This window comes from Leishmania martiniquensis, chromosome 18 (genome assembly GCF_017916325.1).
Source record: "Leishmania martiniquensis isolate LSCM1 chromosome 18, whole genome shotgun sequence".
Taxonomy (NCBI): domain Eukaryota; phylum Euglenozoa; class Kinetoplastea; order Trypanosomatida; family Trypanosomatidae; genus Leishmania; species Leishmania martiniquensis.
In genome coordinates this window covers 367,829-394,690 of record NC_090153.1, presented here as the reverse complement: position 1 = coordinate 394,690, position 26,862 = coordinate 367,829, and the positions used below count along the sequence as shown (strand labels likewise).

Sequence of the window (26,862 nt, the reverse complement as noted above, 5' to 3'; positions counted from 1 at the left end):
CCCTCTCCCCCACACAACGACCACAGCCGACTCGCAGACCGTCTTCCCTCCCCTACCTCCACGGCACGCAGCTTCTTCCCCCGCCCCCGCGTATGCAGAGGGAGAGAGGTGTTGTCCTGTCACTCGCCCAGGGCGGCCCCGCTCACGCACCTCTCCCATCACTCTACACATGCGCGTACAGCGGCCAGAACGAAAAAAATGGAGACACACCGCCAGACACACACTCCTTAAGAAAAAGTTTGTCAGAGAGAGAGACAGACAGACACAGAGAGAGAGAATTATTTACGCGTTAGAGTTGGCCCAGGCGGTGAGCTTCGTCATTCGTGGCGGTTAAGGGGGAGAGCGAGAGCGATCGACTCAGCCCAACAACGCAGAGGCGAGGGCAATGGGACACACACGACCAGTGACGTACGCAGACACAGTCACACACACAATACATGCATACACGCAGACCGGGCTACTTTGCGGACACCTTCTTGAGCTTTGGGGTCTTCTGCGAGCGCTTCCCTCCCACTGCGGAGGTCGTTGCGGCCGCCATGTCAGGGCCGACTTTTACCGCTGCTTCCTCCTTCGCCCTTTTTGTGCGCGCGCCCTCGACAACCGCGGTGGTCGAGCTGCGTTGCTCCTTGCTGCTGCGACTGCGCTTGCGGGCTGGCTGCGAATGTGGGCGCGCAGCCGCCTTGACCTTCTTGTCCAAAGCGTCTCCGGGGCAGTACGATGCAGCCTTCCCCTGGTGCCGCGCAGGGGCATCGCGATGACGTTGGCTGCCGCCCCTGACGTCCTCATCACCGTTCTCAAGTGGCGGCCTGGTGCGCACAGTGGTGGAGGCACCATGCGCCGTATCCACATCAGGAGTGAACGCGCTCGGCGGCGCCGGGAGAAGCGCGCCTCGCCCCACCTGCAGAATAGCATCGTGCAGCTGCCGGCTCCTTGCAGCTTGCCTCTCGGCACTGACGCTCACCACATAGAGGGAGGACGGAGCGAGCGCGTCATAGAACATCATAGCGCGCTCACGTAGTGCTGCGCGGACGACGCGCACGGCGTGGGCCGCCGGCTCACGCTCCACAAGCTGGTTGATGTACTCTCGCCCGTTTGTGTCGGCATCCAGTTCGTCCAGCTGCCAGATGCGGATGACCATGTTGGCTGCAGCGGCGGCCTCCTCTGCTACCCGTGCGTCCACCTCGCTGAAAGCTGACGTGGCGCCACTCCGATGCGCCGTTTCGGGCTCCCAAGATGCCACCGACGGTGCCGCAGCGCCGATGCTGAGGGTGCGATCAGGCTGCAGCACGAGACGCGGGTGGAGCTGCATCGAAAAGTCGAAGGCGCAGGGGCTGGATGTGAACGCCTCCACCTCACCCGCAGTCGCGTTGTGGCCCTCGAGGTGGCGCAGCAGCACAGTCACAACTGACTGGGCAAGTTGCACAAGACGCCCCATGATCATCAGCCGTGGCGTTAGCACCGTGAATGGGCTTGCGGCTGGTGCGTATGGTGTGGCGATGAACATGCCCTGTTGGTCACCAAGCTTGCGCAACAGCGCCGCCGCCGCAACAGCGGTCTTGTCGCTGTCGTCGTCGGTGAAGGGCAGCACCAGCGGCGTTGACCAGTCATGTGTAGCGAGGAGCTGCAAAAAGCGCAGGAAGCCGCCAGCAGGTGTCTTGGGTGCGTGAGGCGCCGGCTGCAGGTACGCGTGCGCTACGAGCAGCTCGACTGCTTCTGGCTGCACAAACTCGTAGAGATACATAGCGCTCATCCACCGCTTTGCCAGCCTCACCGCGTGCGAAAAGCTGTGGTGCCCAAACGCAATCGTGCGCATAAACTTGGCGTGCTGTGCGGTCCAGTGCAGCTTCATCTCGAGTACGTTCGCCTCCGTGTCGCGCTGCAGCGCACGGAGGAGAGAAACTTCACGGTAGTGAGCGATGTAGACACGGAAGAGGTAGCCGCGGTAGATAATATCGACGGACTGGCTGGTGCACTGGGTGCGTATGGGACTGCGCACAACGTCGCTGCTACTGCTAGTGCTCTCCGCACCCTTTTTGCGACTCTTCCGTGACTGCGTGCCGGTGCTGCTTCTCTCTCCGTAGTGCGCTTGCAGTGTTTTGGCCAACTGGGCGGCAATGGCACCCTTCATCAATGCAATCGCTTCCATTGTGTCCGGAATTTTATGATTATCGTCAATGCTCAGCACGCAGTGAATCGGCTCGATCGTTGGCGCCGTGCTCAGCCCCGCGAAGCTCGCGTCGGCAAGGTCGTCGGTCGTGTAAGTTAGAGCCAAGTGTGGACGGACCGGGAACACCTCGGCGTGGCGCTCACTAGCGGAGATGACGTCGAAGGAGACGATGCGACAGGGCACACTGCCGCGCGGCAGGTTCTGCAGCATGTATTGCACCGCCTTGGTCGCCTCGAGGAGGCTGCGCTGCATCAGCGGAGCAGCGTCACGCCACTCGCCGCCCACCCGCTCCGCGAGGTATCCCTCCAGGCCGCCGAGCAGCACCGACACCTCCGCCTCAGGAGCGACGTGCGCGCGCAGCGCGCACTCGACAACGCGGCGCAGCACCGTCGAGGCGGACAAGCCTACGGTTGTGTGCGTGCCCTGGTCCTCTGGGAAGGTCCACAGCACGCAGCGGTAGATGGCGCCGTCGCTGAATTGGCGCGTTGAGGTGAGGCCGGTGCCCCAGAAGGCGTTGAAGCGGTCGACAGCGCTAGTGTCTTCGATGGGAGGGCCGCGGGTGAGGCGGTTGCGGCCCTCTGCCTCACTGGTTAGCTGCACCACAACGTGCAGACGGTCTGCGTCAATTTGCCAGGCAGTTGTGAAGCTGCATCGCACACCGAGTGCTTCCTTCAGCACCCGCAGCGTGTCCTGGAGTGCCTCGACCTGTGGGGCGCGCCAGACAGCTCTTTTCGTCATTGCCACCGGAGAGCGATCCATCGTCGCCGCTGCAGCTGTGACAGCCCCATGCAGCTGGACTGTGAGGGCCACATCGTAGCGTAGCGGCAGAGGCTGAAAGGCGACGCGGTCAACGACTTCGATGGCTAAGGGGTGCTGCAGGGCCTCCTCCGCGGCAGGGCATACCACATGCGTAAAGAACGCAGTGGAGGTGCGGAAGAGGATGTTGTGCGGCTCGCCGGCGAAGCGCAACACGCACACCTCGCCTTGCTCCTCTGCCACGGGCACCTTGGCAGGGCGAATGACGCCGTTGCCGGCTGCCTCTGATGTGCCAAGGAAGAAGCCACGCGAGAGCTGCACCCACACAGCGCGCACCATATTCTCCAGAGACATGCCCGCCGTCAAGATGCCTTCCTCGAGCAGACGTAGAAGCATGGCAGCAATGATAAACCCGTTCAGCGCCTCTGGATGCCCCGAAGCGGCGGACATGAGGCCACTGTGATGGGCCCAGCACTTGAGGACGACAATGGCGCGGCGAACGCTTGTGCTGGCGATGCACACTTCGTGCAGCTTCTTCAAATAGTGCGGAATGAGGTAGTCTTCCAGAATGCAGTAGCTGTAATAGGGGTGCTTGCGCACCGCCGCCGCGTTTACCGCGTGGGCGGGGAAGACGGAGGGGCGGAAATGGAGGTTGACCAAAAAGGTTTCGTGCGTGTTCGCAGTGACGCGACGGCGGCGAAAGCGGAGCTGCAAAATTTGCTTCTCCCCTAATGCGTAGCACCCGTGCATCGGCACCACGCGCACCTCCATGCGACTGAGCCGCGCGGCGGCGTCCACGCTCATCTCCGCGGCTTCCTTGCCGTGAGAAGACGTCGCGCTGCCCTTCTCCTTGTCCTCATCGCTGCGCTCGAGGGAATCGGCTGCGGTTGCGGTTGCGGCTTCGATGGATGCCCGCTTCCCTGCACCGCTGACGAGCTGCTCCAAGTAGGCATGGATCTCATCCAGAAAAGACTGGCGGCGCTCGAGGTAAAGACCGCTTTTCATATCCGCAGCGGTGCAGCGGTGAGCAGGGATGGAGAGCACCAAGTCAGCCCCGACACCGCGCTGCGCGTGCATGTCAGGAAACGGGGTGTCATGCACACACGTGCGGAGCAAGAAACTACCGGCAGGGCTGACCGCATCCAACGGGACAGCGGCGGCAGCGGATTCCGTGGCGCGTTCCCTTTCATCTCTCGAGCCCGTTGCTGCTGCCTTGGTGGTCGCCACATGGCGCCTCTCCACCTCTGTGTCATAACCGCGGCTCTCGTAGTACTCCAAGAGCGCGCTATGAACATCGCGCAGATGCGTCTCCACCCGATCGATCAGCTGGTCTGACCAGCTAAGGTTGTAGCTCTGCAGTGTCATGGCGATCTCGACTGTGACTGTGGCCGTGCGTGTGTGTCTGGATGTGAGCGCTGCTGGTGACTGCGAAAGAGAAAGAGGATGGAGGAGACGAGAAAGATACAATCATTTACCTTTCCACTGCGGGCCCGTTTCCTCTCCGCCATGCAGCGGACGAGCTCAGTTGCAAGCCGCTCTCGGCCCTTTCGCAGGCCCATATCGCGCGCTGCGCAGCAGCCCTGCAGAGACGCATGAGAGCCATGCGCCGGCGCAGCATCCACAGCGCGGGACCCCCCGCTGCGGCTCCACCCGCCTCACACGGCACAGGTCGCCCGGCCTGCCGCATCTTCCTCCGCCCCCTCAGGGGCGGCCTCAGGCTCCCCACACCAGTGGGTGCTTGTCAGGGCGCGATGGGGTGTGGCGACGATTTGCCCGTTATATGGATGGCGCAAACAAGTTCGCTGTCGCAGGTGGCTGCTACGCGGCGCCACCCGGGGACCTGGCCAACAACATCCCTGCCGACAGGCCGCTCTCCTTTCCTGCCGTCGCCGATGATCGGCTCTCTCACCAGGGGAGGCGGCTCAGTATATGACAGAGAATAAGCGGTGGCGATGGGCTGCTCGGCTTCCCTGCGCGGCGCGGAGGATGCCGTACTGCACCCCTGAGATTTCGCGCGCCTCCCACAGCCCCATCATAGGGGAAAGCGCTCGGGTGCGCGAGAGAGCATAAGACGGTCACGCATTTCTCAGCATTTCAAACCGGGGCAAGGGGAGCGGAACAGTCACACGAGGGCGCGATTCTGTGTATGTCGCCCGGCGCAGATGCGTTGCCTGACCTCCTCGTCTCCGTTCCTCAGCGTCCTAGATCTGTGCTGCAGAGTGCGAGCAGCATTACAATGACGGCTACTCGTAGGTGCGACGACTTGGCGTGTACCCACCCTCTCCAGCGTCGCGCGCATTTGGGGTGCCGCTGCCCAGGGTGCGCGGAGTTGACGCTTGGGGGCTCGCCCGACTGTACGAGTGGGGGCGGCACGCCATAGCCCCGATGCCCTGGCAAGCGGGGAAATGACAATAGTGCGTCTCGCATTCCACATCCGGGCCGCCGACGAAGAGTCGGCGCTCACTGAAAGGTGACGTCGTGGGGTGAGGCGATGGTGGCCCGAGAACGAAGCCGCGCCTGGCAGAGGCGAGGTTGCGGAGACCAGACCAGGCTGCCTGGACGATGCGCGAGGGCTGTGCCGAGTTGACTTGCCGTTGCTTTGTGGGAAGTGGACGGCGCCGACAACGACGGCTGCCGGCTGCCGCTGCTGCTGCACATTGTAGCGCTCCAACTTCCTCTCCACGCGCCGGTGGGCGTCCTGGTGCGCATGCGCGTTCTCGCCCGGGGTGCACTTGCGGTTCTGGGAGAAGTAGACCCTGGGCTTCGTATTGCGCCTGTGCCGCCGCCACCTCTGCCGCTCGAGCGCGGCGGTACTCCTCTACATTCCTTATCACCTGCTGCTGCTGCTGGGGTAGGCGGCTAGCGCCTGAGACACGGCTGCGTAGGCTGGCCCCGCTCCGCCGCGCGCACACCTTCTTGGGGGCTGGAGCGCCTGCCGCACCTGTCGTCTTGAGATCGAAAAGCGGAGTTGGCCACAGACCGTGGAGGCACCGTCAGGCTGCGAGGGCTGCGCGGTGTGGAGCGCTGGACCTCCTCCTCTGCGCGTCTGCTTCCTGTCTCGGGCGGTCGATCGTCCGCGTTGACCCCTCCCGCCTCCCTCTTCAGCACTTGAGGCACGATGTTACCCACACAACACGCGGGTAGCGACGACAGTGGCCGCCCAGCTGCGTCTAAGGACCCTCCTCACCAGGTAGGTTAAACACCGCTGCTGTTGACATGTGCGACACCCTTGCGCAGAGCCGCGACAAAGTCTTCTCCGTCGACGGCGCTGCAAAACTGCAAGGCAAGCGTGGCCTCTTGGGTAAGGCCGAGAGTGACGATAGTGAGCCACCTCACGGCTGCTGCAGTTGCCGACGCTTCGCCTCTCGACTCGGTAGCCGCGAAGGTTGAGCCTTGGAATGACGATGATGCCACCGATGCACCGGGACTACTACCCTCTGAAGTCCCACCAATGTCGTCCTCTGCGCAGTCCGTGCGACCTGAGAGCAGTGTTTTCACTTCCGTCCTGCCTGAGGTGCCGCCGCCAACTGTGAAGACAGAATTGAATGCCGAGATAGGCTTCCCCCTGTGCGGGCTCACCGACGGCGCGGTGGGGCCACGGCTTCCGCTGCCACCGGCAACGGCTCCATCTTTCGACGCCTCAGCGACCTCGTGTTGGCTCAGCGTCACGCGCCCGATGCGGCACACCGCAATGATGCGAGTTATACCCCCCGAGGGCACGCAAACGTAGATGTACGTGTCTGTCACCACAACGAGCCTGGGAAGGCTGCTGCCGTCCGTGCCCAGTTTCAAGACCTGCGCCTTGAAGCGCACTTGCGGGGAGGGCGATGGCGTCGTTGCCGCTGCGGCAGCCGCTTGACCTGCCGCCGGCCCATTCGCATATTCCATGACTGTACAGGCACACACATACACACACGTCGAGGGAAAGGCGAGACGATATTTCTGTGCTTGTGTGCCTGTGTGAGAGAGTAGGGGGAGCGAATTGGCCGTGCACTGCGGTCGACCCTTCCGTAATGCCGCTGACTAAGCGGTGACGCAACTTCAAAGGAACGATGGCTTGGGGGGAGGGGTGTGCACGCGATTGTGTGCGCGCGTGTGTATACGCGCGCCTGAGCGGCCTTTGGTCGCGCCCGCGGGGCCGCCCTAAGGGTCCGGGGAATGACAGGGAGGGAAGAGGGCGGTAGGAGGCAACAACACGGTGACACACATGACACCTGACCCGAGCTCGTAGCTTAGAGCCCCTTTCACGCTCCTTGCAGAGGAGCCTGCCGCAGAGGCACGAAAGTGTACGTGCATAGGTGTGTGTCTCTGTGTGTGTGTGTGCTGTAGCGGATGCCCTCCCCCCCCAAAAAAAATCAGGCGAGTTAAAAAGATTCGCACAGTGGTGGCGAGTGGGCACCGGCGGAGTGGCGCGCGATCGTCTTCCCCATATCCCCCTCTCTTTCCTTCAGAGGGACGCGCCCGCAACCTTGCTCACTCAACACCGGAGACGCGCACCGCTAATTCAAGCGAGGGCCATGTGGTACACACGCCAGAGATGCACGCGACCGTCGTGCCCGGCTGACACGAATGTGGCGTCCACGGAATCCGCTGCAGCGGCCTCCTCGCTCGAAGGGACGCGCACTAGCAAATTAATAGGTGAAGTGTGTGTGGGGAGCTCGGTAATGTGTTGCCGCATGGACGAGTCCGCTGCGTCCTCCGCTGCCGCAGATGCTGCCGTGGCGTTGCCTTGTTCGAACAGGTCGAATGCCTGCTTACGCGCTGACTTGGTCAGCAGCGATCCCCCAAAGGCGACTTGCGGTGCGTCCACGATCGGCGCTAGCTGCCGCTGCACCACAACGACCACGATGCCTTTATGTGCAGCAGCATCAGTTTTCTGCTCCCCGGAGGCGACTAGGCTCCTCCCTCTGTCGCTGGCAGCTACTGATGCCGCTTCACCACGCGGCAGATGCGCCAACGCGCCCACTGCGCTCTGCGTGCTGCCTGCCCGTTGCGCAGCCGCGTGCTGCGGTACCAGCTGCCACGTTCGTTGCCTCTCGATGCCTCGCTGTACCGGCCCTGGGGCCGCTTCGAAGGCGTGCAGACCCCCTTCGAACCCGACTGCCACAAGTACGTCCTCCGAAACGAACTCGCACCGCAGCAGCGGCAGTTGAGAAAGCAAAATCGCCGTGTGCACCGCCTCACGTTTGCCATGACCGCCCGGCTCCATGCTGTGCGACGATGGCGATGGGGATCGTGCAGGGCCCCAGCTCCACACGTGGAGAGCGCTGTCATGCCCCACCACAGCCAGCTGCTGCCCAGACGGGCTCCACGCCAGCCCGTACACCCAGCAAGATAGGAGATGCGATAGGTACACGTGGCTGAACGGCTTCGCCGTGGCGCCGGCGCTGCCGATCCTCACACCTTCTCCCGAGCTCTCCAGCACCCCATCGACGCTCTTACTGTAGGTAGAGAGGACCTGCACTGTGCCATCGAGGCGCGCTACGGCAATCCTTGTGTTGTCGACGGGATGCGCTGCCAGCGCCGTCACAGAGGACGCGCGCGTCGGTGATGGCGCCGCTGTCTCGACGGACGGGCCAACATGCGAGGTGCAGCGGTCCTCGTCGAGGAGTCGGCAGATCCACCACTTCTGCTGCGGGTCGTAGCGCCCCACGGCTACAGTGCCGCCAGCGGTGCCAATACAGAGCTTCGTCCCTTCCGCGCTCCAAGCCACACACGTCGGGCACAGACGCACGTCAGCGCTTAGCATGACGAGCTGCGGCACCGCACAGAACGGAGCATCCGCGGCGTTACTTGAAGAAGGGCACGCGCTTCCACACTCAACAGAGGCAGTACCGAATCCTTCTTCGTTTGACGTTTGCAACGCCGCTTGTGCCGCATCGGCATCCGAGCGCGGCACCCAGACACACGCGCTGCGGTCTGCGCTTACGGAGAGAAGGGCACCTGTGCGTCGGCACCACCCCAGCGCGGTGATGGGTGCATCGTGACTGCTGGCGAGAACTTGCAGCACCGTCCACTGGGCAAATGGAGCGACAGCGGCGCCGGGCGCGCTGGAATTGCTGGATGCAGAGGGCACTGGGGCGTTTGTGCTGGCGATGAAGATACAGCACGCATCCTCGTGCTTGCCACCGTGTCGAAGCGCCTTTCCGCGACGCACGGCGTAGGCTGCTCGCGTGCCGTCATGGCTGAAGGCAAGCGCGACGAGAGGCGGAGCTGGTAGTGAAGCTGCCATCAGCCGAAGCGCCGTGGGCTCCCTGTCGCTCCGCGAACCTGTACTGGTGACACATTGCACGGACGTCATCGCAAGGGGCGAGGGAGAGAGGGGGGAGGAGGCAGAGACGGCTTTCGGCCGAAAAAAAACAAAAAAGGACGGCTCTTTCCGCTGTACCTGTGCGTGCGTGCGTAGTGATGTGCGCGTCATGCCGCCAAACAAATGCATCGCGGTGACCGATGTCAGCGCCAAAAAAAAGGGAAGGGAGCGTAAAAGAGGGGAGGGGAGGGGAGGAGGTGAGCCGGATGAAGGGGAAGCGAGACGACGGCAAACTGCACTAAGTTCGTTGAGATGGAGCAGACGCTCGGCAAACGACAGACGCACCTCACAGACTTCGCCCGCCCTTCCGCTCTCTCTCTGTGTGTGTGACAGGCGCAGGGACCGGATACGCCCTCGAGAGCATAAATGTTTCCTTAGAAAATACAGGGCCGCCCCGCGCACGCGCCGGCACGCCTCCAAAAAAGGGGGAAGGTGGCATGGCCAACGCCTCTCGCACCCCCTTCCCTCCCTCCCTCCCTCCGAGCGCATCACGTACGCCACTGCTCCTTCTGTCTCGCTCACCCGTGCAGAGGAGAAACTGCTCATAGCGTCATTCGTCCTTCAAGAGTGACATGAGGAGGAGTGCGTCGAGGCTGTCTTCGGAGTTCGCGCTGGCGGGTGAGGCCGGCAGAGGCAAAGTAGGGGCTGCAGACAACGTCGACGATGCCGGCGAAAGCTCGATGGATCGCAGCAGCTGCGGCGGCGGCGCCTCTGTTTCGCCCACCGCGATACTCAAGTTCACACTGGCGCTGTTCGCCCATCTCCTCGGGCTGCCGTCGCCCAGCGCAGCCTCCTCCTCCTCTTCCGGAGCAGACGCCAGTCGCAGTGACTTTTGGTAAAGTTGCTTGGCTCCCTCAGCGTCGAGTGCGGAGGTACGACACGCTGACCAGGGACCGTTGCCACCGAGGCCGAAATCGTTGCCGGCCAAAGCCGCCGCATCACTCGCCGCACCTTCTTTGATCTTGTCCTCTCCTCTGATGCGCGTCTCGCTCATGGCAGTTGCAGGCTTGACAGAACCGTGCCTCCTGCTGCCTACTTCACTCCTCAGCTTCTCCTCCGCCTCCTCCTCGGACGCGATGGCTAGGGTGGGCTGAACCCAGTTTGGGTTCGTTCGCGGGTTGTGGTAGGACACTCGACGCAGTGCCGCTCTCAGCCCAGGCGCGCTCTCCAGCGGCCTCACGGCCGCAGCGCCGCCTTTCGTTCGGTCAGCATACGCTTGCTTCAGCGCCACCACGTACCTGCCGCACCGATGGTAGTCCGTAGACACCAGCACAACGGAGGCGTTGGGGTACTGTGCGTACACGCTGCCGCCGCTACGAGGACTGTCGTGCCGCGCGAGATGCAGCGCCGTCACGGCTGCGCGCGCGAACAGGTCCGTCACCCCAACCCCGTATCGGCGTGTTTCGCGGCTCCAGCGCAGCTCCTCTTCTAGTGACACGAGATGAATCACGTCCTTGTACTGCTCCAGAAAGCGTGCAAGGCGACGCCGACGGTGCTCCACCACTGCATCGAATTCTTGTCCTCCTGCCGTCTCTTGCCAGACAATGTCGTACCGGCCCGCCTGGGCACCTTTGGGCATGGCGCCGTCGACGCGGCGCCCACCTCCACTCTGCAGCGACACAAGAGCGGAATAGGAAATGACCAGAACAGAGTAGTGCGAAAGAAGCGGCAGCACCCACTCGTCCACGTTGGCAAGCACGTCGGCTGCCAGGACGGCGATGCAGAGACGCTCCTTGTCAGGGATATGCGTAGGCGACTGCGGTGACATTCCAGTGAAGGCGTTCATGCGCTTTTGGGCAATGCGGATGAGCGGCATCAGATACGGCCTCAGGCGCGTGTCCGTGCTGAAGTCGACGCGCAGCCGCATGAGGGCCTGCTCCATCGCCCGCACGTACAGTGGGTAGCGTTCCAGCAGTATTGGCTCCAGCGCCACGCCATCCGCTGACGAGCTCATCGTCTGCCCGCCGGCGATCGATGCCACGCTGCTACCACGCCCACCACGCGAGCGCTCTGCCACACCCACCATACGCTCGAGTGCCCGCATTACGTCCTCGTGCAGGTCAAACAGCTGCAGCGCTGTGGATACCCCGGCTGGCGACCTCGCCACAGCTTGCACGACATAGGCGTAGGTGTGTGGTGTGGGGGCGATGTGATAGCGCTCCGTCATGAGCTCGACAACTTCTTGCGCTTCCCGTACCGTCACGGCACCAGCAAGGACGGCATGGAAGCTGCCGCGAGAGAGCGGGGCGCCAGCCTCCACCAGCACGTCGAGCGTCCTGCGCGCATCGGCGCCGTAGCCGGCAGACGTGTATGACAGCAGAAGGTTTGTGTACACTTGGGGCGTAAAGCGTGCCACCCCACAGACCTGTCGCGCCTCGTGGTAGAAGGCAAACGCGCGTGTTGGCTCGCGGCTTGAGGCGCAGCAGGCGATCAGCGCTGCGTATGTGTCCGATGTCGGCGTCAGTCCTCCATCACGGAGACGTCGATACATGGCCAAGGCAATGGCCATTCGCTGCGGCTCCTCAACAGCGCGGCTCGCTGCGTCGATGAGGGCCGTGTACAGGGGCACGCTTACAGGCACGACCGCCGCCGCTTCGCTCTCTCCAAGTAACGCTCGCAGCTCCATGAAGTCGGTAGTCGTGCGACTGCTGTGCGCGAGGGCGACCAGTGCATGAGTAAAGTCATCTGCCGTCGCAGCGAAGCGGCCAGCCTCGGCGTGCTGCACGAAGCGGTGGTAGAGGCTGAGAGCCGCACCAAAGTCACGATTATGCTCCTTGGCGCACGCCTGCATGGCACACAGGTGATCCTGCGCCGTGACTGGCTCGACATACTGCTGCGCTGCCGCATCGACAAGCGCGACAGCGTCATCCAGGCTGAAGCTGCTGCCTTCCTCGTCTCCATCCCTTTCCTTGCCTTCATCGCCACTGCGGTGCTGAACGCTTCCGTGCCGCGCTGAGGTACGACGCAGCTGCCATTCCTGCAGTGAGAGGAGGTCGCCCAAGGTGGTCAGGGCAAGCAGACGAGACCCGGCGGCGCTGGCGAGTCGGAGAAGTCCGTGCAATAGGGCGGACTGCGCGGCAACCGGCATTGCCCACGCAGGTGATGCCGCCAACAGTGGGACTGGGGCGGTGGTCGCAGATGGAGAAGGAGCCGTGTGCTCAGGTGCACGAACGCAGGTGTCCACCGCGTTGGCAAGGGCTTCCAGCTGAGCGAGCAGCTCCTCCAAGGCCGAGTGGCTTTTCATATCGCCTACCGTCTGGGCCGCGAGCACCGTATCTCGCACCTCCATCAATGCTGAGTGCAGCACATGCTGAATGTCGCGCGCTCTGCTGAGCGCATTTTGCGCACCCGACTGAGCAAGCGGTGCGGCGGGCGCACACGAATAGGCCGCAGAGAAGGAGCTTGAGGGGAGCTCGCGGTGGCTCACGGATAGCTGCAGCAGGTCTGTCAGCACCTTCAGAGGAGCTGGCGCATAGGCGGCGCGCGTCAGCTCGCGCAGGGACGAGTAGTTGCCGCCCATGAGCCGTGCCCGGTAAGCACGGACGGAGTAGGGGTGGGCTGCTTCGGGCGCCGACGGTTGTGCAGCAGTGTTCACTCGCGCCCCTGCGTCTAGGCTACCCTCCTCGCTGTGGCAGGCAGTCTCGCTACTGACCGGCGTACCCACTGCGGTTCTTGCGGCACCAGCGGATGCCTGGGCGCAACCTACTGCCCCCTTCACGGCAGTCCATTCCCGCTGTGTGTGCGTGGATGCAAAAGCCCGTGGCGCTTCCGGCGCCATGGAGGAGATGAGGCACCATTGATGATGATGAGCGCACCGCCTGTCTCCGGACTGAGTGCGCCCAGCCACTTCGATCCACAACGCATACGGGCCACGACGAAGCCGTGCTGTTAGAGAGTACGGCAGGGCTGACACAGTCAAGACACGCCGCGTTCCTGTGGACATGCTGATGATTTCACCTTTTCAGGCGTATGCGGCTGCTGCTGTTCTCCCGCACCTCTCCCTCCACGGGACTGCTAGGAGGAGGGGGAGGGGGGGAAGGGGGGTGCGGTGCGGACGGTGAATGAACCTTTCAGTGCAGGGCGGCGGCGGCGGGAGGAGGGTAGGGTGCGTGTGTGTGTGTGTTAGGGGAGGGGGGGGCGTATTGGATCGAAGTACGAGGCAGCGGCAGACTGTGAGAGGTGCTCAGTGGTAACGCGCACACTTCAGAAACGGCAGCCTAGCATTCCAAGGGACTGTGGGCGCGTGAGGGGTGGCGGTGGAGGACAGCCATCCTCTGCTTGAGTGTCTCTCCCTCCCTCTTTCTATGCGATACGTCTTGCGGGCAGTCTGCAGCCCCCCACCCCTCCCCACTTGCGCCTGCCCCACTCCGCTCATATACATGCAGACCACTCATGCAGCAAGAGGATACGCAGAGACCGCGTCTGAGAACTCGCACCGACGCCGTGCGGCGAACAGATCAGCGTTGCTATGTGTAGACAAGAGTCTCCAAACAAGCCTGTAATGATGGGAAGGGGAGGAGGGAGGGAAGGGGGGAGCTGCCGTAGCCCACTCCTGTGAACATCAGCGTGGCGAGCACCCTCCCCTTCCCCTCTCGTAATCGCAACATTTGCGCTTGCCCTCTCCCATCACTCCACGCGCGTGTATGCGCATCGATACAGCGCTAAACCACTTGCTTCAGTACTGGGAGGAGCACGTGCCTCCAGTTCTCGTCCCACGTATGCGCGCGCAGTCTTGCCTCGTAGGCTCGCCGCTTCATCACCGGCAGGGGTGTCGGTGGCGACCGTGATAGGCCACCAACGCCGTCGCCGACCTTCTCACTGGTGGAGGGCAGGCCTAAAAAGCTGCTCAGCAAGAACGCGAGATCGGCGCTGCTTTGGAACAACCAGCCTCGCTCGCACTCTTGCAGGGTCGGATGCACGGCCTTCGCGCAGCCGCTGCTGACCTGTGAGGGCCCCTGAGTGTCCGCCGCACGGACGCGCAACCGCGCTGCCTCCGTTGCCAGCACCCGAGTTACATTGCCAATGAGCTCGCCAATGGCGAGGTACGGCATGGCGATGATGGGCAGCCCTGCCCCCACCATGTCCACTCCCTTCATGGGGAGGTCCAGTCCACTGGAGGAGAAGTGCAGACAGAGGCCGACGTCGGCGGCGCCGAGCAGCAGGCTGTACTCCTGATAGGACTGCGCGTAGTATGTGCTCACCACCACGTGCGGTGACAGCTTGGCGGAGCGCACGGCATCCTCGAAGCGTTGGCGGGCTGCTCCCTTTCCAGTTATCAGCACCCACAGATCGGCAGGCCCGCCGCTGGCCCAACTGCTAACACCACTGCTGGCACCTCCATAATGCACCTCGTGGCGAAGGCGGTGGTCTAGTCGCTGAAGGGCTTGGATGAGCACCGAGTAATCGTCGTCCTCCGTCCAGCTGGTTGACCCGACAACCATGATGCCTCGCCGCGACGCTGCCGACATTGTCGCTGGTGCGGCTGCGGGAGTACTGAGGGCAGAGACGGCTGGCGGCTCTGCCGCAGCGTCCGCGTACACCCATGGCGGCGGCCCCGCGATTCCCCACCCCATCTCCTCCAGGTCCTCCCTGCCTACGAGGGCATAGGCGGAGCCATTCGCGCTGGTGCTCGCGGAAGTGGAAGCGAACTTGTGGGAAGGCGACAGGTGGACGGTGTGGTTCCGCTGCAGAAGGCGCTCCAGCACCGCTCGGACACAGAGGCTCCGCTGCACCGGGCGGAAGAAGGAGGGCGCTACGTCGTACAGCACCGTCACTGCACTCGGCGATGCGACTGTCTGGGGCAGTGGTGCCTTGGCCTGCGAGCTTGCAGAGGCAGGCGCAGTACCGTTACCAGGATGCTGCAGCTGCGCCGCCTCGGCGATGGCGGGCCCGCTCCGCAGCCATGGGTACACACACTCCAGAGCGCGGCGCATCGCCTGACTCACCGTCACATTGACGTGACCGGCACACAGGTGCGTCTCGAATAGCTTGTAGAGCTGCACCACCGTGGTGGGCCGGTGGTTCTGCTTGAGTATGGTATGGCCGAAGTTGTGCCAGTCCACCACGATGACGGGGTAGAGAACTAAGCTGCGCGGGCCCGAGAGCGACGCCCGCATGAGTCCGTGCAGGGTCGAAAACGGGCTGCGGCGAACCTTGGCTGAGGGGTCCACCGCGCCGGAAAAGCGCAGAGACTGCAACCGGCATTGCTGTCGTACATCCCGCATCGCGCCTGGGTGCATCCAGGCGGCTGGCACGACCACGCCGTAGTAGAGTAGCATGTTGTACACAAACGCCAAGGGACACACAAAGTACTTGACGAGGAGGACAAAGGGGACTGCCGGCGGTGTCTGAATGAGGATGAGGTCTGTGACTAAGAGCTGGCCATGCTCGTTGATGCGGGTGGCCGTGGCGCACATGGTTTGAAGGGCAAAGAGGCCGGTGAGCGCCACGACACGGTACAGGGTGCAGACCACCCAATGCAGGGAGATCAGGGGGAACGCCGTCTGCAGCCACTCGGGTGGCGACGGTGGTGCTGCCAAATACCGGGTCGACACAATACAGCCGCACCCCGGCCGCAGTTCTGGAGATTCCAGCCGAACCTGCACGTCGTACACGACGTGCTCCATATTTTCCGGTGCGGCTGCGTCATCCCAGGTGACAAAGCGCTCGGGCTGCGGCTCCCCGCTCATCATGAGGTCCTCGCTAAGCTGATTTCCACAATTGAGGCCGATCAGCAGCACCTCGTCGAACAGCCCGCTGCGCGCCAGACTCGCCGCGTGGTACTGCATCCGCGGTGAGCGCGCAAAATCGCCGCCAACCAGAACAACGGCTCGGCGCACCACAGCCCGCGTAGCAATGCGGAGTGCCGCAGGAACCACCACCTGCCGAACGCGCTGCAGATGGCGTGGGGTTGCTCCCACTGCTGCCGTGCCAGCCGCCCCTGATGATGACGCGCGAAGCTGTCCTCCATGCCCTTCCTCCTGGCCACTGCTGCCACTGTATCCGCCCGCGGCTGCGTTCTCTGACCAGACGCTGCCGCAAAGTCGTCGAGAGGGGCGATCGGTGTTGGGAGTAGAGACAAGTGACGGTGACTGTACCACCGACGCCGTCGTTAACACGGGACTCTTCATGATGAGCCTCTCGATGGCGCGACGCGCGTTGGCGCGTCTTCGACGGCCACTGCCGACTCGCACCAGCACAGCAAGATCGAGCGAGAACCAGAGCATGATGGCGCACACCAGCGGGAAGCTGATGAGCCACATGAGGTCCTCATACTGGAACATTAGGTGAAGAGAGGATGGAGGTGAGTTGGGGAAGGCAGACGACACGGGTGACAAAGGGGCTGGTGGATACACGGAGAGGATGGCAGTATATATATATATATATGCATAGATGTATATACCCACACAGACAGACAGACAGACAGACGCACAAGCACGCGAACGTACACGCAGCGAGGTTGAGGAAGACAGAGAGGGCTATCTTCGTGCACGTGTTTGCTGGCCCGATCCCGCTGTGTCTGGCCGATGATTGACGGGGGTCAGGTGGAGGGCGTGCGTATCCGAATGAAACGCTGCGTGCGCACGCGGGCGTGGGCGCGATGCAAAGGAGAGAGAGAGGAAGGGGGGCCGAGAACCACCGCCGCTTGTGAACCTTCGACACAGTGCAGAAAAGAGCAGCAACAAGTGAAGCGAAACAAAAAAAGGGAGGGAGGGAGGGAGAGTAACAGTCAGCGGCAGACGTTGGCGTCTTGTGTGCGCTGCACCGCCCTCCTCCGTGACTTGAACAGTGGCGTCCTGTCTCGTACACGTGTTCAAATCCTACACGTACTGCGCTTCCCCCCTTTGGTGCGCGTATGTGCGGCCGTGAGAGAGATGGTCGGAAAGAGTGAGAGGAGGGGGGAGGGGAGGGGAATCGCGAGGGGGACTCAGTGGGTGGAATGGGGAGACGACGGCATTGTAACCCAAGCATTCAGCTCCTCCGTGACACAAAGGCACACAGGGAAGCGAATCTGTCACCAGGGAGACGTACGAGGAGACGGTGGACGTGCCAGGTGAAGGAAAGGGGGCACATATGCTCGCCGGCCTCTTTTTCTTCTCGACGTGGCGGCCTTCTTCACCGTCAGCGGCATAGATACGTGACGCCGGCACGCGCGCGTGCGACACTCAGATGCACTCACCTGAGAGGGGAGAGATGGGCGGAAGTGGTAGTGGTGGCCGGAAGGGTGCGAGGGGTGGGGTCGGGGGGGGGGAGGGCGAGCGCTGTCATGGCGAGCGGGCACCACGAGAGCGGAAGTGCTTTTTTTTTGCGTGTGCGCGTTGGGGAGGGGATGGAGAGAGGAAGGGGAGGCGTACAGACTTCTCTTTCCGAGTGAATGCTTCCCTATTCCCCTCCTTCCCTGGGCAGAGGTGAGCGACAGCGAAGGGGGACAGACAGACACAGACAGAGACGACACATCGGCGACAAATCGAAAGTGAAACATATACACACACACACACCGGCGACACAGGCCGAGACAGCGGTAAACAAATCAAAGAGGGTTATGGAACCACTGGGACACTCACAGGTGCGGACCGGCCCGCGCACGCTCGACGGGAGGAAGAGCGGGAGGGGGGGGCCGGCGGAGTTGGAGGAGTAGGGGGAGGGAAGCCGCCAAACAGGGCCAAGGCTAGAGAAAGAGCGAGGGCAAGGAGTGATACCGAAGACAGAGCGGCGGGCGCTGTGAGTCCGTGCGTATGATCGTGAAAGAGACTCGTGGCAGCACAGGGGGTATTGAAGAGGGATGAGGAGTGCGCATAAAGGCTGTTGCTACAGCCGCACGCGCGGGCACGCTTGAATTCGATGCGAGTGACTTGTGGCTCCCCCCACTTCTCTTCCTCCCTTCATCTTTTCTCCAACGTTGCATACGGCGCCCAATGAGCCTCCGTGTAAACCCAACTTCCCTTGTAAACGTCCACCGCATCCATACAAGCACACCTGCAGCATCGCCACCGAAGCGAACGGGTACCTCGCCTCGCGCACTAGGCTCGCCGAAGCCCTCGACAAGCACCATCAAAGCGCAGCAACAGAAAGTGGCCCCGCCACAGGGCGAAGCCACTCAGAGAGGGAAAGAGAGAGAGAGGGAGGAAGGTGGGGGGGAGGAGACGGAAAAGAAATGCTCATGCCACTCGGTGACCCATCTCCCTCGGGAACTTCCTCACTCGTACCTCGTCCCCGCCTCGCACTCTGACTCTTGAGCAGCACCGCTTCGCGCACATCGTCACGGCGTACAGCCGCACAGTATGAGTGATGGTGATGACCACACGAAGAGTGCTTGAGGAAGGGAGAGGAGACGGGGGGAGAGAGGGGAGGAGGAGGGGAGTCGCCGTCTTGCGACGGAGGAGGCGGTGAAAGAAAAGACAGCACAGGGAGAAGGCAACGCACACATGTGAGGGGCGAGGAGCCGAACAAAAAAGAAACGTAAATTGAAAAATTCAACACAAGACAAAACGTACGGGAGAATAGAGGACGCCAACTCAGACATCGGAAGTGGGGGGAGGAAAAGGGAGGCGAGGTGGAAAGGGAGGGCATTGCGATCCCTCTCACTACACACAGACACACGCACGGATACACAGGCATGCAGCAGACGTGCTCACCCGCCGCGACCCCAGCCTAGCTGCTTCCCTTTTCCCTCTTCCTCACCCCTCTCCCCCACCTTTGCATGCCCTTACGCCCTAACAGCTGCAGGCAGAGGAGCTGCTTGTTGGTGCGGGCTGCGATTGGCTCAGGTTCACCGTCTGTGGCATTGGTGTTGTCTCTTCGACCGTTGCTTTCTTGGCTAGCGCAAGCTGCGCCACCGCGCGAAAGGCTTCCTCAACGCCGGTGTTCTCCTTTGCGGATGCCTCGAAGTACTTCATCTCCGACGTCGCACTATCGCCCGCACCGGCCCCAGCACTGTTGTGCGCATTAGCTGCCCCCGCGTTCTGCTTCGCGCACCACGCCTGCACGGTCTTAGTGGCCACCTGGCGCCGATCCTCGAGGTCTGTCTTGTTACCCACCAACACGCTGTCACGGCGACCTGCCTGGATGCTGAACTCCTCCAGCCACGAGCCAACGTGCGCAAACGACTCCTGCTGCGTCACGTCGAAGACAAGGATGCAGGCGTCGGCGCCGCGGTAGAAAGCGGAGCCAAGCGACTGAAAGCGCTCCTGCCCGGCGGTGTCCCATATCTGCAGCGTCACCACACTCCCATTCACCTCCACGTCCTTTGAAAGGAAGTCAGCGCCGATGGTGGCTTTGTAGCGACTGTCGAATACGCGGTTGACGTATTGATGCATTAGCGACGTTTTACCGACGCCGCTGTCGCCCAGTATAATGATCTTCAGCAGTTGCCGCTTCATGGACATGACGGTACTTTCCCTCCCCCTCTTTCTCTGTGTGTGTGTGCGTGATGGGTGTATGTGCGCGTGCTCGAGGCCGAGGATGGTGGAGCGGAGTCGCAGCCGAGACCTTCGAGGACAGAACAAAAGATCCGAGACTGTGAGAGTATACGTGCGTGTAGACTCGTGTGTGGATGCGCTTGCGCGTGTTCCTCATGAGCGAAAGGGGAAAGACGTAGAAGACGAGGCGTGCGACGCACATGAGGCGCCGACACCAAACCAATGGAGCAGGGGATGTGCACATGCGTGCACGGGCGCACGCGAGAGGGAGAGGGAGGAGGACGGTGAGGGGTGAAGCGACACGTTTCGAAAGAAAGAAAATGAAGCGGGAGAAGAACGCAAATCACGATGCGCAGAGCCCCCCCGCCCGCCTGTGCACGTAAAGTGACGCGTCCTGACGGCACGGCAACATGCGCTGAGTGCCGGCGTGTGCTGGGCGCCACCGCTCTCTTCTGTCCCTCGATTTCGTCTCCTGTGGTGCCCTCAATGTCCACTTCTCCACTTTCAGCTTTTTCATGTCCACGTTGCGTTCGCGCGCTAGTGCGTGCACGGCGGCAAAGCCGCTCCATGGGGGCAGTATCAGTGTCCCAACCCGCACGCGCGCGCGAGCAGTTGGCGAAGTGCACCTCTTCCTGCGGCAGGCGATGACGGCAGCCTCTACACAGACAGAACATCCACCCGCTCGATCACGATAGGTGAGAGTGGCTTGTCCTCCTCGTCGCGCGCGACCATGCTCATGGCGCGCACCACGTCAAGTCCATCAACCGCGTACCCAAAGACGGTGTGGCGCCCGTTCAGCCACGGCATGGCCTCGCCGCCGGGAACAGTGAAGAAGAACTGCGACCCGTTCGTATTGGGCCCCACGTTTGCCATACACAGCCAGCAGCACAGCGGGTCTGCTGTGTGGGAAAAGAAAGGGAAGAGCGCCAAGCCCTCGTCGATGAACGGCGCCCCTTCAGCGAAGGCACTCTCACCGCCGGTTCCGTCACCACGCGGGCATCCGCCTTGCACAATTGCGGCTGGAATGACCCGGTGGAAGGTAAGCCGGTTGTAATAGCCGCGCCGTGCCAGGCGCACAAAGTTGTCTGTCGCCAGCGGCGCAATGCTGGGGAGCAGGTGCACTCGAATGGGGCCGTAGCCGCGCACGTGCACGAGCATAACAGGCGGTGAGGACGCACTGGGTGGCGAGAGGATGTCCTTTAGCAGAGTGCGCACTGCGGCTTCTTCGTCCGTTATGGGTGCTCCCTCCCGCGGGGTCGCAACTGTCACCAAACTCGTCGCAGTCGCCTCGGCGGCGCTCTTTGGCTGCACCACACCATCGCTGGTGTTGCTGGTCACACCCGCAGAGGCGCGTAGGCTTGTGGGGGTGGCCTCCCTTGCGCCTCTGGGTGCCGCTGCAGTGCCTGCGTTCTCCGGGGCCACAGTAGCCAGCAGGAGTGTTCCGCACGCGTCGTCGCGCCCTCGGCGTAGCTCGCGGAGCGCGTCGACCCAGCTTTCCTGCTGCAGCTGTTCCTGAAGCTGGCGTTCTTCGCCAGTGAGCTGATCCTTGGCCTGCAACGCCTGGGCTTCGGACAGGACTCGCCCCAAGGCGGCACTGCCCCACGGCGGCTCGCTGGAGTACACCAACAGAGCCGCTGAGGAGACGTCCAGGCTTGTAGAGAATAGCAGAGCCTCGCCCGAGGTCGTCCCGCCGACCGCTCCATGAGCACTGAGGGTCACGAAGAGCTGATTGCGCGCTTCCGCCCCTAAGGCAGCACCGACAGGGGAGGCAGCGATTAAGCTCTTCAAGTCCTGTGATATGGTCACCGAGCGACGTAGAAACAACAGCGGTGCGCGGCAGATCGCCAGGCTCGGGGGCATCCTGGCCACCCCCTGCACGCGGCTGAGGGCCTCGTGCCGAGTGCAGTTGCTTTCCTCGACACCCGGCGTGCGCTCGTTAGGGGAGAGGAGGTGCAACACCCCCGCTGTAGTCTGCGAGGTGACCAGCCAGCTCCAGCGCTCGTCTTTCCCGAGATCGGTGGCGCTAGGGTACGATATGGGCTGTGGGTGATCCGCACCCCACCGGACCACCGCCTCCCACTCACCCGGTTCGTGTGGCAGCCGCCGTATGATGGCAGTAGACTGTGTGGTGGTCGGCGATGACGCTGCTGCCTCGATGCTCACCTCGTACACATAAACCACGCGCCCGCCAACTTCTGCCCTTGCCACCTCAGCTGCCTCGTGCAGCACGGCGCCGACGCCAAGAAGCTGCGCTAGCAGCAACTCAGGCATCATGACGTAGAACTGATTGCTGGCCGCTGACGACGGCTCGGCGTGGAGACGCACCGCCAAAAGGCGGCTGCGGAGCTGAATGTACTCCGCCCACTCCGCCGGCCGAAATGTGAGGTCCTCTCTGGCGGAAAAGACGCCGACGGGCTCCGCGTGTTTGCCGATACACATGCCAGTGGCGAACTCTAACAGATGCAGGCATGACTCGACGGTCACATCGTAGCAGCGGCTCGCGGAAGGGATGTGGGAGCTGGGCCGCGGCAACGTTGCTGCCGACGCCGCTGTCGCCCGTCGAAGCCGGAAGCTCCACACCAAGACGTGCCGACCATCCGGCGTGAGTTGCACGGTTGCTGGCAGCACCTGCACATCTGCCGCAGCGATCGCGCCAGCAGCCTTGGCTGCCGTCGTTGACTTCTTGCCCTCTCCGCGTACCTGAATCGCCTCCTGAGCGTCCCGTACAAGACTGAAGAAGCCGGTGCGCTGTCGGCGGTCAAAGCGGATCCACTGGCGCCACACACGCGCCTCGCGCGACGTTGGCGGCACCGCCGCAAGCCCTGCCATCACCTTCAGGGTCAGCCCTCCGGACTTACCCGGAGCGAAGGCGACCGCCTCGATGGTGCAGTAGTCGACAACACCGCTCGCATCAACCAGGACGCATGCAGAGGTGCCAGTCCGCTCGAGGCCCAGTGCTTGCTGCGCGCACGCCACAATTGCGTCTGCAACACTGAGGCGGGTCGGCGTGTAGCTGCGAGCAGCACCCGCTATAGGATCGGGGCGACCGCCAGCCGACGTGGCGGAGGCGAAGCAGGGGCACAGGACAACGCCGTTCCCACCGCGCGCCGCTCCCGGCATCGCCGACGGCGGCGGCGGCAGTGTGACGAAAAAGGCGATATGAGGCGCGTATTGATGCGTCAGGAAGGCTGGCCTCCGAGTGTAAGCGAGAGAGGTGCGAGAGGTCCAACAAGTGACGCCTTGAAGGGGGCGACTGCCATGCGTGTCTTTCGGGCCGCTGCCGCCTATGCGCGGCCCCGTGTCAGCTGCCACGGCCGCTGCAGAGACGACTCGCTGCAGAGGGGCCTGAAAACTGAAGGAGTCACGTGCCTCCACGGTGAGAGTGACCGGGTTGATCTGCCGCGTAAGCACCCGCACTGTCCCCGACATAGTCTGGTGTGTGGGCGCGGCTGCATCGGGGTCGACCTTGGGCTCCTCCTCTTCCACGCAAACAAACACCAGCGTCTGCAGCCCCGTGTAGGCATGCGCCCAATACTGCCGCCTGTGGCAATCATGGCCGGCAGCGGCGCTGTGGGCGGCTGGGAAGACCTTGTCCAGCTCCGTGATGAAGAGGACGCCGCGCGGCAGCTTGCGCCACATACGAACCGTGCCCGCTGCATCAACGGTGGTAATCAGCGCACCGAGGGAGTCCAGATGGACACACACATCATGCACTGCCTGCGCCGCCACACGAGGCACGGCACCCGCAGATGCTGGCGCCGCTGCGGTAAAGGCCTCATGTGCATCTTGTAGCGAAGTGTGCAGAAAGCTGCGTTCATACAGAGGCGCGCCTGGCAGCTGCTGCCGCAGGTATCGCTCCCATGCGGCTGCAGGCGTCTCCGCTACTCTCTCCGTCGCGTCGCCCGCACCTGTCGAAAGCGATGATGACGGTGACGGAGACGCAGCCATGCTGCTCGTTGTTGTCGCGAGGTGCGACCCGCTCTCATCCTTCCTCGCCTTCTTCAACTCGGGCGAAGAGGGGTCGGCGCCGGTTGTTGCTGAGGTGGACGCGGTGGCCGTTGCTCCACCGTTTACCACAGAGGCAGCGATGGCGGCAGAGGGGATGATGGGGCTGAAATCCTCGTCCTCCTCATCGCTGCTCCCGTGCGATGCCATAACGCCAGCAGAAGATCACACACTACACACAGGTGAGGAGATGATGGCACCGTCAGTTACCTCAGGATGGGAGGGGCACGGAGGAATAGAGGCGAGGGGTCGGGTGGGGGGGGATGGGGACATGGAGATGGCATCGGATGAGCAGGATAGAGTGGAGGACGTGCAAAGGCGAGCACGAGGGGCCGCCAGGCGAGCGATGGAGGCGTGATGAAAAAAAGGGGATCGACGCCACTGCCACCCGAGCCATTGCTGCAGGTGTCTTGGCCAACTTGCCGTCGTCGGCAACAGCCACACGAGCTTCGCCCTCTACGCACCAAGGCCGCACGCAGAGACCGCCTTCAGCACCGAGCACTACCGCAAAGAAATGATGCCCCTCCCCGAAGTTTGCTGGAGGATATGCACGGCCGATAGAAGCCCACACGCGGACATACAACACACACCTACACCACACACACACACGCACACACAGAGCACGCCTCTGTACCTGCTCCTCCGCAACAGCGAGAGATCGTCACCACCACAAAAACGTCCCTTCCTCTCCAGTCAGTGGTGCGGAATACGCTTCACATCGGTACAATGCCCCCCCCCAACGCCACCGACGTTGGCTGCCACTAACCCGTTGTCTCTTCAGCACCTTCGGCAGTGTGGGACGTCGTGGCGGCAGCATTCGGTCACGAGTGCATATGCGCGTGACGAAGTGTGTGCGTGTATCAGTGTGTTCAGGCTGAAACGAAGGATCCAGGGGCGGTGCACATCTTCAAGCGCGGCATGCTGACGTTTGAGATACGATTCGCGTCAGGCATGCGAAGCTGGTGAAAGAGCAGAGGGAGTAGGGTGGGGGAGAATTGCGGATGTGTGTGTGTGTGAGGGAGGGGAGAGAAGGGGAAGGGGCGTTGGCCGAGTTGCTATTCGCATGCCGATGAAAGGATCATGAGTGGGTGCCCGCGCACACTACACACACACTTACTTCGTCGTGCGACTGACTATCGCAGTTCAAGTTGGGGAAGTAAGTCGTCCTCGCCGCACCGCGAAAGAAGCGAAGTGCACCGCCCCATGCCTCCCCGCCATCCGAGCGTTCCTCTCTCCCATTCACACGCGCCCCTGTCCTTCTTTCTCCGCCTCCCCTATCCGACGACGTCACCCTCTCGCCAGTACATGTACGCGCCCTCTTCGCAAAGGATTCAGCATGATGCGAGCGTGGGGACGGAGGGTGGTGGCCTGGGGGACGTGTCGCGTGACGCTACAACCGTGACACCGCCACGGGTTGCACAAACCACGTTGTGTAGTGCGCGTATTTCTTCAGCTTCAGCTTCTCGAGCCCCGGAACGACGCAGCGGAAGAGGTGGTCGAGCCGGCTGCGAGGGGCCCAGTTTGGTCGTTCCGCCACGACCTGCAGCTTCTTCACGGATGTGCCGGAGAGAAGCTCATTCACGCTAAATACGAGCTCTACGGTCGGCACGTCTTCGTCGCCAGCTGCCCGCGTGCTGCTGCGGCCCCCGCCTTCCTGAATGCGAGCAGCTTTGTCGATCGCCTTGCGCGCTCGCTCCTCGCGCTTGCGAGCACGACTTGTGGTGTTTGCGGCCGACGCTGCTACTGTTTTTCCAGCACTGCTCATCCGTCCCCGGGCGCTGCTACTACTCCTGCCACTGAGCGATTGGTGACAACATCTGTGTGAGCTACCCCCACCAGTGTTGCCGGTGCTGCTTACAGCGCTGCTAAAGCGATTATCCATGTCGTCGCCGCTATCCGTGGGCTCTGTCTCCGCGTCCTCCTCACCAAAGTTGAGTGCCGGCGGGGCCTGCTCGTAGACCAGCTCTAGCTTCGCGAGCGACTTCGTTGGCGGCGAAAAGGACGCGGTAGGGGCGACAGCGCCGGGCATCTGGTTGCCCTCCATGAATCCTTCCGCCGCCCCCAGGGCGGCGGTGCCGTCTTCGGACACGGCACACATCTCCTCGGACACTGCGCCGATGTCCCACACACACTTGCGTGGCTGGTGGAGGAGTTGCGTAACGCTGCCGACGCCACCAGTGCTGCTGTGATGCAGTCGACAGTGGCGGTTGGGGAGTCGAATGAGCACTCGGGCGCCGTAAACGGGGCGCGCGAACTCCACTTCCATCGTCAGCCGCTGGCCATAGGGTGTCACGCCATCAGACTCGAAAAAACAGCTCCGAACAAAGACGCTCCCGATGCCGCCGCTGCCACCACCTTCGAGCACGCTGGCCGAGGCGACGCACGTGAAGCGGCACAGCACGCCGTCCCCGACGCAGGCCGGCGTGAAGGCGAGCGCGCCCGTGGCATCTGCCTCGTACGCGTCGACGATGTGGTCCACGGAGGTGATGACGAGCGACGGCCCGTGCCGCCGAATGCCGCCGCCGCTGCTGCTGTTGTTGTTGGACGACATTGGAAACCCGCAGGTGTCGCTAAGGGGCGTGGAGTAGGGGCTGTCCACTGCGGCGTTGCTTGCGTGCATGGATAGCACGCGACGCCGCGAACTGCGCAGGCTCGGTTCGGAAAGTTTGGCGTCGAACAAGGAGCTCCTAACGTGGCCGGCCAATTTCAGCAGGAAGCGGTAGCTGTTCATGACACACGTTTCCATCTCTACGGTGCCCTCGACGATGAGACGAAGAGCCGCGCTGCGCTGTGGTGACGGCTGCTGGCGGTCCTGCGCCGCCGTGGTGGGCAGGTGAACCACCTCTGTGATGTAGATGTGTATCTCATTCTTGGAGTAGAGCTGCGCGCCGCGATAGGCGAGGAGACACACGACCACCGCACCAGAAACCTTGGCCGCGAGAGACAGCAACCGCTGCATCGAGGTGGAAGGGCTGTGGCCTGGGGATGGGGGAGGGGAGGGTGTGTGAGGGGAATGGTGCGGGCCCAAGACGGAGGCGAGCACACAATAAAGGGAAAGAGAAACCAACACAGAACGGCCCGCTTTGCTCGCCTGAGGACACGCTTGTCAATATAATGGCGCATGTGTGTGTGTGTGCAGGGGAGGGAGACAGAGTGGGGAGGAGTAGATTTGAGAGAGGCGTACGTGGCGAAGAAGATCGGAGGAC

The 26,862-nt window shown here is 62.8% G+C and overlaps 7 protein-coding genes across 7 annotated transcripts; all 7 read right to left on the bottom strand.

Annotated features, from left to right (window-relative positions):
* Positions 1 to 457: 457 nt before the first annotated feature.
* On the bottom strand, positions 458 to 4,288 carry LSCM1_06740 (uncharacterized protein; the record flags this gene model as incomplete). The annotated part of the gene is made up of 1 exon (XM_067324149.1): positions 458 to 4,288. One exon carries the CDS (start codon positions 4,286 to 4,288, stop codon positions 458 to 460), a length of 3,831 nt encoding a protein of 1,276 aa, XP_067179496.1.
* Positions 4,289 to 6,118: 1,830 nt separating this feature from the next.
* LSCM1_06739 (uncharacterized protein) lies at positions 6,119 to 6,811 on the bottom strand (the record flags this gene model as incomplete). Its single annotated transcript, XM_067324148.1, has 1 exon — positions 6,119 to 6,811. The coding sequence occupies one exon, from the start codon at positions 6,809 to 6,811 to the stop codon at positions 6,119 to 6,121; it is 693 nt and encodes a 230-aa protein (XP_067179495.1).
* A 616-nt stretch (positions 6,812 to 7,427) lies between these two features.
* On the bottom strand, positions 7,428 to 9,224 carry LSCM1_06738 (uncharacterized protein; the record flags this gene model as incomplete). The annotated part of the gene is made up of 1 exon (XM_067324147.1): positions 7,428 to 9,224. One exon carries the CDS (start codon positions 9,222 to 9,224, stop codon positions 7,428 to 7,430), a length of 1,797 nt encoding a protein of 598 aa, XP_067179494.1.
* A 4,670-nt stretch (positions 9,225 to 13,894) lies between these two features.
* Positions 13,895 to 16,516, bottom strand: LSCM1_06736 (uncharacterized protein; the record flags this gene model as incomplete). Its single annotated transcript, XM_067324146.1, has 1 exon — positions 13,895 to 16,516. One exon carries the CDS (start codon positions 16,514 to 16,516, stop codon positions 13,895 to 13,897), a length of 2,622 nt encoding a protein of 873 aa, XP_067179493.1.
* A 2,430-nt stretch (positions 16,517 to 18,946) lies between these two features.
* Positions 18,947 to 19,618, bottom strand: LSCM1_06735 (uncharacterized protein; the record flags this gene model as incomplete). The annotated part of the gene is made up of 1 exon (XM_067324145.1): positions 18,947 to 19,618. One exon carries the CDS (start codon positions 19,616 to 19,618, stop codon positions 18,947 to 18,949), a length of 672 nt encoding a protein of 223 aa, XP_067179492.1.
* A 690-nt stretch (positions 19,619 to 20,308) lies between these two features.
* LSCM1_06734 (uncharacterized protein) lies at positions 20,309 to 23,806 on the bottom strand (the record flags this gene model as incomplete). Its single annotated transcript, XM_067324144.1, has 1 exon — positions 20,309 to 23,806. The coding sequence occupies one exon, from the start codon at positions 23,804 to 23,806 to the stop codon at positions 20,309 to 20,311; it is 3,498 nt and encodes a 1,165-aa protein (XP_067179491.1).
* Positions 23,807 to 25,046: 1,240 nt separating this feature from the next.
* On the bottom strand, positions 25,047 to 26,615 carry LSCM1_06733 (uncharacterized protein; the record flags this gene model as incomplete). The annotated part of the gene is made up of 1 exon (XM_067324143.1): positions 25,047 to 26,615. One exon carries the CDS (start codon positions 26,613 to 26,615, stop codon positions 25,047 to 25,049), a length of 1,569 nt encoding a protein of 522 aa, XP_067179490.1.
* Between the last annotated feature and the right edge of the window lie 247 nt (positions 26,616 to 26,862).